Genomic DNA, 17,046 nt, shown 5'->3' with positions numbered 1-17,046 from the left:
TTATTAATATGACAGTTGTCAGGGGTAGATGACTTCCAAAGGATACTATTATGCATTTCTTGGCATTTAGTTTTAGTTCATGGCTCTGACACCAGTTGTCTTTGTTAACCATCCCTGGAGAACATTTGTGTTAGTGGATGATTCAGTTGCAGCTCCCAATCTGCAATCATCTGCAAATGTACTCAGCCAGATGCCATTGACATTGGCCTTGACTTCAGAGAAGTAAATGCCAAGAAGGAGTGGTCCCAGAACTGATCCCTGAGGGATGCTGCTTGTGACTGGCCTCTTTGTAGAGGTGGACTCCCCAATTCTAACTTCCTGGGTCCTGTCTGTAAGCCAGCTGGCTCTTCACCAGGGGACATACAAGTTTGTAACTAACTTCTTAAGTTTGTTAACAATGACCTAGAGGGGTATTGTGTCAAATGCCTTGGCCAGGTCAAGGTACTTTGGTAACCCTGTCAAAGAAATTCACCAGGTTCAGTAGGCATGACCTGCCTTTAATGAAACCTAATTGGGTTGGATCAAGTGTCTGGAGGTTTCCTGTGTCATTACTGATCATTTCCATGATAATTCTTTCCATGGCTTTGGATATGACACTAGTGAGACTTATGGGTCTGTAGATGTCCCATCTTTGTGCAGAGAGATGACTGTTGCTGTTCTCCATTCATGATGCACAAAGCCTGTTTGGAGGATACAGTTAAATAGCAATTCCAGATGGCCTGATAGGTAATGTTTCCTGCTATTTAGAAGGCATTCTGGGATATTGTAAGGTCCCATTGACGCAGTGTTCTTGTCTTTAGAGAAAGCATTAAGGACCTGTTCCCTAGTGATAGCAGGGGGAGTTATATTTGATGGTATTTCCTGAGGGAAGTTTGAATGGGAGAGAGGGATAAAGATGGAGATGAATTTATTGGCCAGTAGGTTTGCTATATCTTCTGGCTCAGTATAGGTGGCTCCATTTACAGTGAGCTCTGCATGCAATTGTGTATTGCCTTTGAGGTTGTGAACATAGCTAAAGAACGGCTTGTGGTTGTCCGTGGCCTGGAAGGCCAAATTTACCTTAAATTTGGCTTTGGTAGACTTTATTTGTCCTCTGAGTTGTTTGTTTAGTTTGAAAGTGCTTTTATACTGCTCGATGCTGCACCTCCTAATTTTTGCCATGATTTTCTTCCTTATGTAATACAACCTACTGATGTTTTGATTCCACTATGGTAGCTTCGTTTTTGAGTTGGTTCTGTAATTCTTCTTGGTGGATACAGCTGCTTCTATCCAGCTATTAACATGCTTGTACAGGGTTTCCGTGAACAGTTCTGTATATGCAGCAGTGATCTCAGGGTTTATGGTGGCTTGAAATTTTGTCAGGTTATTACTTAATAATGGGAAGTTAGCCTTAGAGTACTTTTTGAATATTCCAGGATTAGCTGCAGTTCCAGGTTTTATTTTTACTTTCAAAGAAACCATTTTATGGTCTGACCTTACATTACCAGAGAAAAAATTACACTAGGGAGTGTGCAGCACTCTCCCACATTAGCGAGGACTAGATCTATTTATGGTTGCACCCCTGGTCCCTGGTAGGTGTACTGACAATAAGTTCCAGGGAGTTTGCAATAACAAAATGGGATTCCTGGGCTTCTGTCAGGCTTCTAGTAGACTGGGATAATCTGATGGAGGAAGAGGTCAAAGGAGTTTTTGGAAGATCTCTGTACTGGTCTCTCTAAGAAGGCAGAGCACAGCCTATTGGAAACTGGTTCTGGAGAGAATATTGGGTATTTTAAGATTGGAGTTTGAAGCCATATGGCTAATGGATTCAATAAAGGGGTCAGATCCAAAAATCTGGAAAGTTCCTGGACTGGAGATAAGAAAGCCAAAGAAGAGGACGCGAGGTCAGGTGAGCACCTCTTAGGGTCTTAGTACTTCTCCTTGGGCTTCTCACAGGTCTTCTCCCCTTTATGTCTGTCTAAAGGTTTCTTGGCATATGGGGAGTCTCCAGGAACAGAGGATGAGGACTGGGATGAGTCTGCTGCTGGGGCTGGGAGAAGTTCCTTTAGAAACAATTTCCTGAGGCATTCAATGATTGTCCACTGACCAAATGCTGTGCAGATAGCACAAACCTCATCAAGGCGGGCCACACACAAACAATGCACACATTTCTGCTGAGCATCAGAGTTAGGACTTTTGTGACCACAGGCCACATACCTTTTGAAGCCTGATGGTTTCTGAGCCATAATTAGAAGAAAGCCCTATACTACTACTACTACTACTACTACTAATAATAATAATAATAATAATAATAACAAAACATGTCTACACTATATTATAAAGAGAGAGAAAAACAGGTGCCAATGGTACTATAAGAGAAAGAAATTTGTTCTGGTGAGAAAAAAACAAACAGGAAGAAGAACTATAAACATATATATATATATATATATATATATATATATATATATATATATATATATATATATATATATACACACACACATACAGGTATATAGATATATAGAATGCCAAAACTTCTGAAGAACTTGGCCAAGGTGAACCTGAGTGAAGCAGACCCCGTCTGTTCTCTACAAGTGACAAACAAGATATGAGGTAATGTTGGAGACAGAAGGCAATTGTGGGTAAAGGGAGAAGACTGAGCTGTGGATCCTAAAATCTAGAGTTGGCCAACCTTCCTCAAGAGGAAAGTATAAATAATATACAAAATTATTAAATGGAAGCTGTTTTCCCAAAAGGGGAACTTACCTGTCCAACAAAGTAATAGCAGAAACTGACCATCAAGGTTTGAAAGTCTTTCTTAACTACAGACTATTTGGCTGCAGTAAAGCTCTGAAGGCCTTGACATCCGAACATCTTTTAGTCAGCATGTGGAAGGTGCACTGAAGCTTTGGAAGCTGGCCAGCTGTTATATCTTTGGCAGGAAATAGCACATATAGTGAAGGCTACTACAACAGTGATCAGTATGATGAACATTTTAGTGATATTTACTACAGTGTGTCACAGGGGTGTGTGTTAGGGCCATTTTTATTTTCCTATTTTATCAAATACATGCCATTGTGCCTCACTGACTTAGACTGTATACTATATGAAGATAACACTGTTAGAAAATAAGGGATGCATGGCTATGCTTAAAAAGGCCCTTGTGGTCATTAGCCTAGTAAACACCTATGAACCTACAAGGGAAGGATACCAATGGTATATCAAAGGCACTGTAGATTAATTAATTAACCAATTCCAGTGTAATGAAAAATCTGTCATTAACACCTCTAAAACCAAAATCATGCTGTCTAGTGTCCGCAGCACCTTAGAAATGTTAGCAACATCACTATCTCAGACCATTTTGGTGCACCACTGCCAGTCTCTAGATACCTGGGCTTTACCCTATTTGACTTTTATCCCACATAAGTGAAAAAAATCTGAAATCTGGGCTATGACAATCTGAGAAAATTCAAAACGAATTTGAAGTCATACCTTGTTAAACTAAATAAAGTCATACTTCAACTTAAAGTCTCATAGAAAATCTCAGAATAACTTACTATGGAAACCAGGAGGGACATAACTATTAGTGTACTAATTCTCAAACTTGAATAAACATTCCCCATCATCTCATTATTATCCCCATATATAACTGCTCTGGTCCACCAAAAACAAAATCCTCAGATTTTTTTTCACCTGGCCAATGATAATGTGCACCATTGTAGTACCAAAGCAAAATGCCATTGGCTACCAGCAAGCTAGAGCTGCAATGATGCTGAATAATCTCACCTAAAAATTACTCAGTCACAAGTACTATTCCTCATAAAAAGCATTACTTTTTCAAATGCATCAAGCCTACATTCTCAGAAGTACAGATCAAAAACATCTCATCAGACCTACCTTTAAACTATCTAAAATGGATCCTTCCCACTGAAATGACATAGCCATGGACATAAAGAGCTGTGACAATCTGAGAAAATTCAAAATGAATTTGAAGTCATACCAAGTTGACCTAAATAAATCTTTATGCTTCAGAGACGCAGACCAACAAATTAATACACCATGTATGCCTCTTCTGCTTTTATCACTTTAATAATTTAATTTGTATGTCAAGTAGAAAAGCGATGAGTGCACCATGGACTATGACACAAGCTCCAATAAAGTTCCAACGAGACTTCCTTGTTGAACAGAGTCCACATTTATTATTAAAAACAAACAGACTGCAGTAAAATATGTGAGCGCTTTCGCGTTGTTATACAACGCTTCATCAGACAATGTCTGATGAAGCGTTGTATAACAACGCGAAAGCGCTCACATATTTTACTGCAGTCTGTTTGTTTTTAATAATAAATGTGGACTCTGTTCAACAAGGAAGTCTCGTTGGAACTTTATTGGAGCTTGTGTCATAGTCCATGGTGCACTCATCGCTTTTCTACTTGACATTGCTTACTTGAGGAGAGTGCTTTACCTGGCGGCGTTGTTTTTTTCTTTTTATAATTTAATTTGTATACCCTAAATCTAGTCGTTGATATTATAGTTAAGCAAACTGTATCTGCAGCCTAGCTTATTGGTGACATTTAAAAACACTTGCCTTAATGTCGGTGTTACTTCATCAGACTGTGAATCCTACAACTACTGTCATAGTCATTCATGGCTACCTTGTTGGATTTATTGTTATGGCATCACCTTGCAAGGATGGGGCAATGCAACTATTTACATTGTGTGTGATATTAGGGATTGTATCTGCTAAAGGCACACACACACACATGCACACACATATTTACATAAAAATGTGTGTGTGTGTGTGTGTGTGTGTGTGTGTGTGTGTGTATATATATATATATATATATATATAAATATATATTATTTGTGACTGTGTATATATAAATATAAAGAAACATATACTGTTTTACTGTTGTAGGCTACACACTCAAGTCAGCTAACCATTTTTCTGCTTTAAAAAGTGTTTTTGCAGTTCTAACTGTTGTATTTTTGAAAAAAAAGCCAACCCCCCAAAAAAAATACTATCTCCTTGCTTGTTTCATGCCTTTCTGTAACTAGAATAGTTCGGATTTCAGATTTGCTGATCTCAGGACTGTATTGAGGTTTCTGTGTTGCCCAGGCCTTACTGAGATAGAGGGAAGCTTCTCTGTTTATCAGCGGGAGTGGTAAGCTCTGAGCAGCCTATCTGTCGCTAAAGGAGTGATTTTAGCTCAGAAATTGTATTTTTATTGGCCATTTTGGGGTATTTCTATCCCTTTCATCTTTTTGTATAAAAAAAAACATTTTCAAGCGGTTTGTGAGCTTGTTTAACCTCAGCAAGATCCTGTCTGGGCATCCTGCAGAGTTCTACAGCAGCAGAAAGAGAGAGACTTTCAGTGATTTAAGTACCTCTGATTTGCTTCTTTTGCTTGTTTTTTGCTTACAGCACTTTATTCTAGCTGTTTATTAAGTTTTGCTACTTATTCCAACTGAATTTTGTTAAGTTTTGCTGTTTGCACTATATTTGCTCATTTTAAGTTAAATTCAACTGTTTTACTGTTGTAGGCTACACACTCATGTGCGCTGGCCATTTTCTGCTTTAGAAAGTGTTTTTGCAGTTCGCACTGTTGTATTTTTATAAAAAAGCCAAACCCTCCCAAAAAATACTATCTCCTTACTCATTTTCAGATTTGCTGATCTCAGGACTGTATTGAGGTTTCTGTGCTGCCCAGACCTTACTGAGATAGAGGGAAGCTTCTCTGTTTATCAGTGGGAGTGGTAAGCTCTGAGCAGTCTATCTGTCACTAAAGGAGTGATTTTAGCTCAGAAATTGTATTTTTATTGGCCATTTTGGGCTATTTCTATCCTTTTCATCTTTATGTATAACAAAAACATGTTTGCCTGGGTTTGCGTGATGTGCAGCGATGCTTAGCTAAGGTAAACCATTGCCAGTGCCTTAAAGTCTGCTCTTCAAATTTTCCATTAGACCTTGTTAACTTTTATCTTTGAGCATTCAAATTAGACCTTTAAATCTAGCACTTGCTCAAAACATCTTGTAGCATTTATTGCAAACTCACCCACAGCTACCAGCACTAAACTTTCCATAAGGAAACTTTCCATAAAGGAAACAAAAAGCTCAGCACTTAATCTAAGCATAAATAACTCAGTACTTATAGAGCTGATCACTTTTCCAGGCATGTTCAAAGGACAGTTTCCAATGCTTTCTCCTGTTAACCTGGTGAACCTGGGCATCCTGAGGCAATGTAGCAATTGCCTCATGTACATAGACAATCCTCTCCTCCTACCTCCAAACACATCAACTTGTGAGAGATGCAAGTACATAGCATAACTTGAGGCCTTGCTCTCTCAATCCAAGACTAGGTCAGCCAGTCAGGAGGAGAAGGTTAACACACACATCAAATCACAGAGAACACATAGCTCCCCAGTTCACATACCACCACTATCACTTAGTAACATGAAACACACAACCACTTTCGCGGAGGCTCTTTTAAAAAATCTGCCCAAACAACAGAGACCTCCGAGGCACAAACGCAAGCAACCATCTCATCCAAGCATAACCCTGAAGACACATATCCCACACAGTGTGCCACTCTAGCTAAGCCCCTAAGGCAGAACAATGTACCAAACCCATTAGTTATAGATGATTCAATTATGAGGCACACTGATGTCCCACTTACTAGGCTAAATAAGGAGAAAGTCACGGTCAGCTACCTGTTGGGTGCCAGGATTTGCCACATAATGCATGCACTTGGGTCTCTCCACAGCAAGTGCAAATATGACTCCATCATTGTACATGTTGATGTGAATGCCCTAAGACATACCTCCCTGGACTACATGAAAAGAGACATGGAGGAGCTCGCTGATCTTGTAGCCCAGGCAGGTATGACCCTATCGTTGAGTAGCATCCTGACGTCACCAAGAATGATACCACAGTACAAGCAGAAAATGACTGACTTTAACAATTGGCTAAGTTTCTGGTGTCATTCTAAGGGGTTCCAGTATCTGTCTGCTTGGGATGACATGATAGATAGACCTCAATATTTTGCCAGAGACGGCCTGCATCTGTCACCCCTGGGATTCCGGATACTGGCCAAGGCCCTTGCCACCACTATAGTGCCTTTTTTAGGCAATACTCTGAAGATAAATTTACCACCATAACATCGGGTTCCTATCAGAAGAGTGAACACTGAAAATAGTGAATGCTGTTCTGTCAAACTGTAAAGTTCGAAAGTTGAGAATGTCGAAGTCACAGAACAGCGATTTTTTTCCCAGGGAAAAAAATTGCTGGGCCGTTCTCGGGACTTTGCTGTTTTCTCCACTGTGGTGTGATCTCGGAGTTGGTTTATTTAAGTTAGGGGGTGTGGTGTGAGGGGCAAAGCCCCCCACACTTGATTTTGTTTGTATATATATATATATATATATATATATATATATATATATATATATATATTTCTTTTTTGGATCAGCAAATTTTTCCCCTTGGAAAAAAATTCACTGACCCATGACTTTGACATTTTTGGGTTTCAAACTTTACAGTTCGACAGAAGAGAGTTCGCTATTTTTAACGTTCGCTATTCTGATACAGATGCCATTACATCTGCTATCAAATGCATACTAAGGGTTATGCAACTCAACCCTGTAAGTCTAAACCTCAAAATGCACTTGCTTGAGTCACTCCTCAAAATGGAGAACATCAACATCTGTGCAGTAACAGAGACCTGGTTCAAGGCTCCTGAGAGCACCCCTGCACTGCCAGGTTACAATGCATATCTCACCTTTCGGCTCCCTCATCTGAGCCAAAGACCTAAAGGATGTGATGACCAAACCCCCAAAGGCGGAGGTGTATCCATCTTCATAAAATATACACACACCTCCAGACTTGTTGCCAAACATAACGCATCAGAAATACTTCAGGTACAGTTAACACTGGACAAAACTGTAGTCCATGTCATAGCCTGCTACAGATCCCCCACAATGTGCCAGGACTGCCACTCTGCATTCCTGGCCACTCTGGAAAACATCAACATCCAGCCTAATACCCTTATACTGGGAGACTTTAACTACCCCTCCATTAGTTGGAACAACTACTCCTGCTCCAACTCTTTTGCCCAACACTTCCTAGAATTCATCAACTCCAATACCTTAGACCAACTCATCCTCACCCCCACTAGGGGAAAAAACATTCTTGACCTAGTCATTACAAACATGGGGGACTGCTGCTCTACTCCTATGATAACCCCCTCCCTGGTTTGATCCGACCACAAGTTAATCACCATTGATATCCAAATCCTGCCCCCACCCCCAATAAAAGAAACCACAGTGAAAAACTTCTGCAAAACTAGCTTTGAGCTTCTAAGGACAGACGTGGTAAGCTTCATGTCATCCATAGAAATGAGGAATGGAAGTATGGTTGCTGAATCTTACACCAACGCACAGTATGAGCACCTACACAACTGCATAGATGGGGCCATACCAAACAGAACCAAGACACTCTCCTCTAAAAAAAGGAATCCAGCCTGGTGGACCCCTGCTATTAATAAACTCTACAACAGAAGGAATAAACTGTTGCAGAGAAAGATAAAGTCAGATGAGTGGAAAACTTCCCTTGGAAATCTCAGTAAAAAACTGAGATCCCTCATCAAATCCACCAAAGCTAGTTACGAAAACAAAATTGCTACAGATACTAAGGACAACCACAAGGCTTTCTTTAGCTATGTCAAGAATCTGAATAATAATAGGCAGATTTGCTGAGAGCAACAACACAATGGCACCACTTATACTGAGCCAGCTGACATTGCCAATATCTTGGCAGACAGGTTCAGTGCTAATTTTACTCCTCTCTCACCCCCTAAAGGACCCATCCACATACCCGAGGAATACCAAATCCCTATTATCATGATTGCACAAGTAAAAACTGCACTGACCATAGCTAAGAACACAGCTTCCATGGGACCAGATAATATACTGGGTTGTGTCCTGCATGAACTACAAAAGGAACTGGCACCACACATGAGTGCTCTGTTCAACTACAGCCTCAATTCAGGCTTTGTTCTCACTGAATGACGCACTGCTACAGTCATCCCACTCCACAAAGGGGGTGCGACTACTGACCTTGGGAACTAATGCCCTATCAGCTTGACAAGCTTGATCTGTAAGGCTATGGAACGTGTTATTATGGATCTTATAAATAAGGATCTAGGGGACCTTCAAACCCTGGACCCCACACAGTTTGGGTTTGTGAAAGGCAGATCATGTCTGCTAAATCTGATAGACTTTTTGAAGCCATCACCAAAGCAGTGGACGAAGGTAAGGCTGTCCACACAGCCTACCTCGATATAGCCAAAGTCTTTGATACCATCCCACACTCTGGAATCATTGATAGGCTCACTAATTTGGGCATTAACCCTTACATCATTAGATGGGTTGCAAACTGGCTCACTAACAGGAACCATATGGTAAAAGTAGCTGACTTAAAATCTGACTACCGGGCAATTACAAGTAGAGTTTCACAGGGATCGGTTCTGGGGCCTCTCTTGTTTGGTATCTACTTCTCTGAAGTTCAAGCAAACAGCAAGGGATTCTGGTTAACCACATTTGTGGATGACTACAAACTGGAATCTATAGGGTGGGAGGGTGGCCTAATGGTTAAGGTGTTTGCCTTACAAACAGAAGGTGCAAGGTTTGAGTCTCACAAGGGATAATTGGCTAGGCTTAAAATGGCTCACAAGGGCAGTTAGCTTAGTACTAATCTATGAACCTATGAACCTATTATTGATTCTCAAGCTGATGTGGACATCCCACAAAAAGGCTTTACGGAGACCAATGACTGGTGCCAAAACCATGGCCTTAGGCTAAACACCAAAAAATGCATTCCCTTTGGGAAAAACACGGTGCCCACAAACTACCATATTGAAGGGAACCCACTCAACTCTGAAAAAGTTATAAGGGATCTAGGGACACAGGAAGACAGCACCCTCTCCTTCGACAACCATGTTGCCACTGTAGTTAGGAAGTCCTTCTATGTGGCACATCTCATCACTAAAGGTTTCTCATCCAGGAAAAAAGAAGTCATAATCTCTCTCTACTCATCCCTTATTAGACCCATTATAGAGTATAATGTCCTATTTGCCATGTACCTCACTAGACACCTCCAACAGCTGGAAAGGCTACAGAAATTCCTCACTAAGAGGATCTTAGGACTCAAACATATGCCTTATGCAGACAGACTTAAAAAACTTAAACTATACTCCATCTCATATCACCTACTTAGAGATGATCTCTGCTTAACATACAGAGCCATGTCTGACCCAGTTTTGTTTGACATGCTTCATCTGAAAAAATCCCGATCCCTCCGTGCTACTCGCTACAAAGACCTCAGCCTTATCACCACATTAAACATAACCTGCTGGATGGACAGGTTTCTAACCCAGAGACTCCCAATTCTCTGGAATAAACTCCTCATTCATGTCAAGCAGAGCACCTCAGTGGCCTTCTTCAAGAGAAATCTTGATGAGTGGATGGGAAATAGGAAATTCACCCTGAGGATCACTTCAATCGCACTGCTAGATAGGGGCACAGGGAACTAATGTCTGGTAAGCCAGATGACTGAGAACACTATTGGGCTAGGCTTGTAATGGCTCCAGGGCTGTTAGCCTAGTACTTACCTATGAACCTATATATATATATATATATATATATATATATATATATATATATATATATATATATGGTTCTACCTTACATAGTCGACAGTGCAGAACACTGAAAACGCAATCATCGACACCACATAATCGACAGTGCATAAACACGACACCTCACATGCCCGACAATGAAATAACCGACGGTTCACAAACACAAAACCTCATATGCTGCACACACCACAATAACAACAATCAACAAACAAAACACATCCCCTGTCCAAAAACCACACACAACACAAGCACACCAAAATCCTTACAAACCCACACTAAACCTCACATACACAACTATCTACAACCCCTAACCCAAACCTAACCCTAAGGTCCGTCACTATCGCACACTCAGCTAACCCGCGCCCTAACCCTAACTCACTTAACCGCCCTAACCAAAGACTTTCACTACCGCACACTTACCTAACCCGCCTAACCTAACTCACTTAACCGCCCCTAACCCACAGACTTTCACTACACTTACCTAACCAGCGCTAACCTAACTCACTTAACCACCCCTATCCCCACAGACCGTCAATATCCACACTTACCTTTTCGCACCCTAACGTCCGTCACTACCACATACTTACACAGCCTTTTCTCATGCCGGTATCCTCGGCGTCGGTGTTTTCATCCGTCGGTCTTCTGCATTTTTGATCTTCTGGCGATCGCGATTGCGTTGTCGATGTTCTGCACTGTCGACTATGTAAGGTAGAACCATATATATATATATATATATATATATATATATATATATATATATATATGTGATTCTACCTCACTTAAGCGACACGCGGAACATCGACGGAATCGCGAGCCCCAGAAGATCGACAGCTCAGAAGACCGGCGTGGCGGACAGAAGATCGACAGTGCAGAAGACCGACCCGACGGATGAAAGCACCGACGCCGAGGATGCCGACATAGGAAAAGGCTGTGTAAGTATGCGGTAGTGACGGACGTTAGGGTGTGAGTAAGGTAAGTGTGGATATTGACGGTCTGTGGGGATAGGAGGGTTAAGGAGTTAGGGTTATGAGCGAGTCAGGTAAGTGTGCGGTAGTGATTGTGTTTGAAGGGATAAGTGAGTTAGGGTTAGGAGCCAGGTAAGTGTGCGGTAGTGATTGTGTTTGGGTTAGGGGTAGGATAAGTGAGTTAGGGTTAGGGAGCGGGCCAGGTAAGTGTGCGGTAGTGACAGACCTTAGGGTTAGGGTTTGGGTTAGGGTTGTAGGTAGTTGTGTATGTGAGTTTAGTGTGGGTTTGTAGGGATTTTGGTGTGCTTGTGTTGTGTATGTGGTTTTTGGACGGGGAATGTGTTTTGTTTGTTGATTGTGGTGTATGAAGTGTATGAGGTTTCGTGTTTGTGTACCGTCGGTTATTTCGTTGTCGGGCATGTGGGATTTCGTGTTTTGTTCTGTCGGTTATGTGGTTTCGGTGATTGCGTTGTCGGTGTTTTGGTGTTTCGTTTATGTGAGGTAGAACCATATATATACATACATATATATATATATATATATATATATATATATATATATATATATATAAATATATAAAATATGTATATATATATATATATATATATGTATGTATATATATATATATATATATATCTATATGTGTGTGTGTGTGTGTGTATATATATATGTATATATTTATATATATATATATATATATATATATATATATATAGGGTCTACTTTCAGCTCACATTACCAAAACTCAAATCATGGACAGAATTATTAATTTTATTTTATTTATTTAACATTTGTTAACCGGGAAAGTCCGACTTGGAATGAAGGCCTGGGAAGAAATGCTCCAGATGCATGTTTTTGAACGTGGGAGGAAACCAGCGCACCCGGAGGAAACCCACACGAACGCAAGGAGGACATACAGACTCCACACAGAAGGCACCCCAGCCGAGAATCGAACCAGAGAACCTCTTGCTGTGAGGTGACAACACTACCGCTGCACACTGTGCCATCCTACAGTTAGATGGGCAGCATGAGGGTGCAGTCATTACCATTGCTACCTCACAGCCCCTACGTCTGTGGCTGGGTTGCCTCCTGAATGAAGTCTGTACATCCCGCACCTGTTTTAGCATGGGTTTTCACTAGATGTTTCTATATCTTCTGTTATTCAAGTAAGGTGGTAAACTGCCCATAGACACTCATGCAGTGTGAGTGAGTGAATGCATTTGTCCTCTGATGAACTGTCATCTCGTCCATAATTATTTCTCTGCCTTGCATCCACTACTTGTTGGAGTAAGCTCCCACTATCCCTCTGACTCTGACTAATATAAAGCAGGTACTGGTGAAAGAATGAGTATATGAATAAATGAATTGCACAGAATCAATAAACCACTTTTGTCAACGTTAACATAATTATGATATTTCTGTGAGAAATGGTTTGAAAGGACAAACACAAACACTGACTCACCATGCACATCAACTAGAATGATTGAGTCCTGAATTAGAGTGCATCTGCTTAAGCAGAACACTTAGAACAGAGCTCACAAGTCCCTAATATTCAGCACTGAGCATGGTACGTGCTGCTAAGGCAAGGTTCTGATTGTGCATGCTTATATTAACACAAAAAGATGCTTCTGCTACTAAAACATTGAAGGTATTGTCAGAAAAGGGGCAAAGACCTGCTCTATGCAGAGAAGTAGAGTACCACTGACAGCTTATGCAAATTTATACATACCTACCTTTAACCTACAGTACTTTTATATAGCAGCATCTCCCCTTTTTACAATCATATCTCCAGTTCTCATTCAGTGTCATTCTCCAAAAAGTTACCAGAGGTGAATCAGCTGCACAGTAACAAAAGTACCAGTGAAGATAAACCATAAAACGAAGTGTATATGCAAATACTGAATACCTCAGCAAAATATCTGCAGTATTGTATAGAAATGTAATACACTGGTTTGTGTCAGTAAATCAGTTAAGAATCATTGCTTGTTTCATTTTCACAAACTGTGGAGAATCAAAGCATGCAAGTCTCTAACTATGGCAGAGCAACCTGGGGTTCCAAACTAAACAGCAGCGTAAATCCATACCTGTATAAGCTGGTTTCATGTAGGCTTGTACTGTTGGAGTCAGATGACGGGAAATCTCTCGCTGCCTTTGTTTTACAAAGGCTTTCATTTCTCTGTTGAAGTTACTTAGCTGTGAAAATAAAATACTCAGTACTTATGATCATACCTCTCTCAATGTCTGAGCATTAACATTCATAACACTGGCCTTTAAAAATCATAGCAGAAAGTCAGAAAGAGGAACATTTTCTTATTTTTCACAACAGACCATATTTATATACCAGATCCTGTAAAAAGATAGTCATAGGGGCTATTTGTATAGTCTTAGTTTGTTTACTTTTAAAAAATGGCCAATCGGCTGGCAGTACAGGGACTGCCTTACAGTCCTACATACAAGACCATTTCAGTTTGCAATTGCCTAACAGGAACAGAAGATGGAAACACAAGCTTTCTGAACACCTGCTGTTCCAAACCAAAAACAACACACACACACACACACACACACACACACACACACACACACACACACACACACACACACACACACACACACACACACACACACAATATTAAAGGCCACCAAGCAGCACTCAGCAGCAACCAAAACACCAAACTATGTGCATCTTAAAAGAGAAGTGCTGGTGGGTAATGCCAGTAAGGCAGCGTGCTTTAAGAACATCTACTGTTACATGTAAGTAGGACTTAGCAGATTCTCAAACTTTAACCAACCTGGGAGGAAGAAGCCCCCCACTTACTTTGGTTTTACTAAACAATATAAAATCGAAAGCAGACAATATAACATGAAATTAACTGGAGGGGCTATGTCAGTCAAATGAAGTGTCACTCAAATGAAATTTCAGTCATTTGTTCTCAGTCAAATGGGTGTCAGTCAATCAGAAGTTAGGGCAACTGAAGTAGACCCGGTGCAATACCTATGCAAAGGAGAAAGCCAAATCAATCAACTCAAAAAAGGCAGCTCCAAAGATATTTGAAGATAAATACAGGCAGAGACATCCAGCTAAGAAAAATTTCAAAGTAAAAAATAAGATCACAATGAGGGAATGTAGACCAGAAGATTAGTAAAGTAGAAGTTAAAAAAATAGAGGATGAAGTTATGGAATACTTGCGAAGTAAAGGATGTAGTGTAGAAAGTTTAACACAGGTTGCATGATGGAACAATCCTCCAAATTAAGGAAACAGGAGGATCAGGAGACATCTGAAGAAAAAATATGGACATGGAAAAGAAAAAAGAGATTTAATATGGTGCAAAGGAGGAGGCAAAATAGATCAATACAAAAGGAGCAGTACCAAGGAGATTTGAAGAGAAATACAGGCAAAGGCATACAGACATGGAAAATTTTACAATACAAAAAATAAGAAAACAAAGAGGAAATGTAGAAAAGATGATTAGTAATGAAGAAATTAAAGAAATAGAAATGGAGGTTATGGATTGCTTACGAAGTGAAGGATTTAGTGTAGAAATTCTAACTCAGAAAACAATACAGAACAACAGAGCAATGGATCCCCGAATTAAGGCAAAATCATTGGAGCAGGAAACATCTGATCAGTTGCCAGATGAAGATACTTTGGGGTCTTCCATAGGAAAACAATACAAATTTTCAGATGGAGTTGCACAGCAAGGGGAGGAACAGGAAACTGTGGCAACTCTGACACAGCCAATGTTGTGGGGTGATGGGCCAGTGAGCTCCCATATGAAAGAGCAATGGATGACACAGGATGAAACCGAAGAGAATGTGGTACAGGAAGATGCACTGTAACTATCTGTAGAATGCTCACGGGAAATGGGGAGCAAAGAATATGCCCTCAGTTTAGAAGAAAATGATCTAAGCGAAGAGTTGCTTGATTTAACAGAGATGGACAGACATATTAAGATCAATGAAAGAAATAGACTACATAAAGTCAATCAAACCCAAAAAGTTAGAAGTTTGAAAAAACAAATAAACTCAGTCATTAGGATTGCCCATGCAGATTAATACAATATAACAGAGGTAAGCAAGATACATTACTGTGCAGCGAAATTAATAATAGATAAAGTCACTGTGCTGTAAAAATTATATGGCTTTACTTCTTCAGATATAAAGACAGTCATTGTATAAATGATTTTCCTTTTACTATACTGCACACTTTGAGGGCAGGCATGGCTAAGCAGACTTGCAGAAAATCATTTTTCATTATACTTTTCCTAGTATAATTTTTCTAGCACTAGTTTTATACATTCACTGATATTCCAACGCCACTGAGTCTCAGAACTATTTTCATCTTTCCAGCATACACCATTAGGCCACACCTCCTTTTCCATGATGGCAATGCCTGTCAATCTCGGAGTAAATTTGTGGATACCCATTAAATTTGTGGATACCTATACAGTAATCGAAGTTATGTATAAAGGAAGATAGTGAGTTGGACTGCCTAACATGAAGGGTAAGTTTATTCCAGATGCTTGGGGGCACTATGGAAGTACACCCATCTCTCTTCTGGGTATTATTTCTCTGTGCGGAAGACTTAGGTGCCTGGTTGTAGTACTGATGGAGCCACTGGACTTGCAGAGATGTATGATAGCTAGAAAAACCTGGTCTCTAATGGCACATTAAGTGAGAAAGAGCTCTCATCTCCAAAGTCTATAAGACACTGAATAAAGGAATAGAGCTTCCAGTGATCCTTGATAATTCGGGGACTTCGAGTCTGACATCTTTATGGATAGGAATCTTTGGAGTCTTTCTTATTATTAAACATGTTTACTGAAATATATTCTGAAGGTGGCATTATACCTGATAACTGGTTTGCTAAGTGTCAAGTATAAGAGATTGATTACTTCCTTAAACCGTCATGATATCTTTTTTCCAACTAGCTGAGTCACAATAGTCAAAAGAGAGGCAGTTATCAACCAAAGTTCCTAGGTCCAGGCCTACGTTTTTGCTTTTTAGTGGTGTGTGTTTATACAGTATGATGAGAGATGGGTTGTCCACAGAAAGTAATGATACTGTCCAGGTTTGAGCCCATTTTCCTTTACCAAGAGCCCACCTGAAAGAGTTCACCATGGATGACCTGGCTCCACGAGAGTGACTGAATAACAATCCCCAGCTACCACTCATCTGTATACTCTCAGACATAGGCAGGGTTCTCCTCTTGGACACATGAGAAGTAAATGCTTCCATGCAAGAGTATCCAAATTGATAACTATTAATACAGCCATGTTTGATATGTCTAATGAGGTACATCATGAAGATGGCATTATATACAACATCAATTATGAATATAAAAGAAAAATAAATTATTTACATATAGATAATATTTCCTTAACAATCAGCTTTGGTTAGTAGAAGGATTCTG

General features: G+C 40.2%; 1 protein-coding gene across 1 annotated transcript in view; it reads right to left on the bottom strand.

The window, feature by feature from the left end:
* Positions 1–13,823, bottom strand: part of LOC122798682 — a 1,155,618-nt gene extending 1,141,795 nt beyond the window's left edge. The window contains exon 1 of the mRNA XM_044067774.1: positions 13,720–13,823. Within this exon, the coding sequence (XP_043923709.1) occupies positions 13,720–13,807 (88 nt within the window). The 5' untranslated portion in view covers positions 13,808–13,823. The remainder of the gene's footprint in view (positions 1–13,719) is intronic.
* Positions 13,824–17,046: the final 3,223 nt, after the last annotated feature.

This window comes from Protopterus annectens, chromosome 3.part1 (genome assembly GCF_019279795.1).
Source record: "Protopterus annectens isolate FY-2018-M chromosome 3.part1, PAN1.0, whole genome shotgun sequence".
Lineage (NCBI taxonomy): Eukaryota > Metazoa > Chordata > Ceratodontiformes > Protopteridae > Protopterus > Protopterus annectens.
This window is presented reverse-complemented; position numbering and strand designations above follow the sequence as displayed.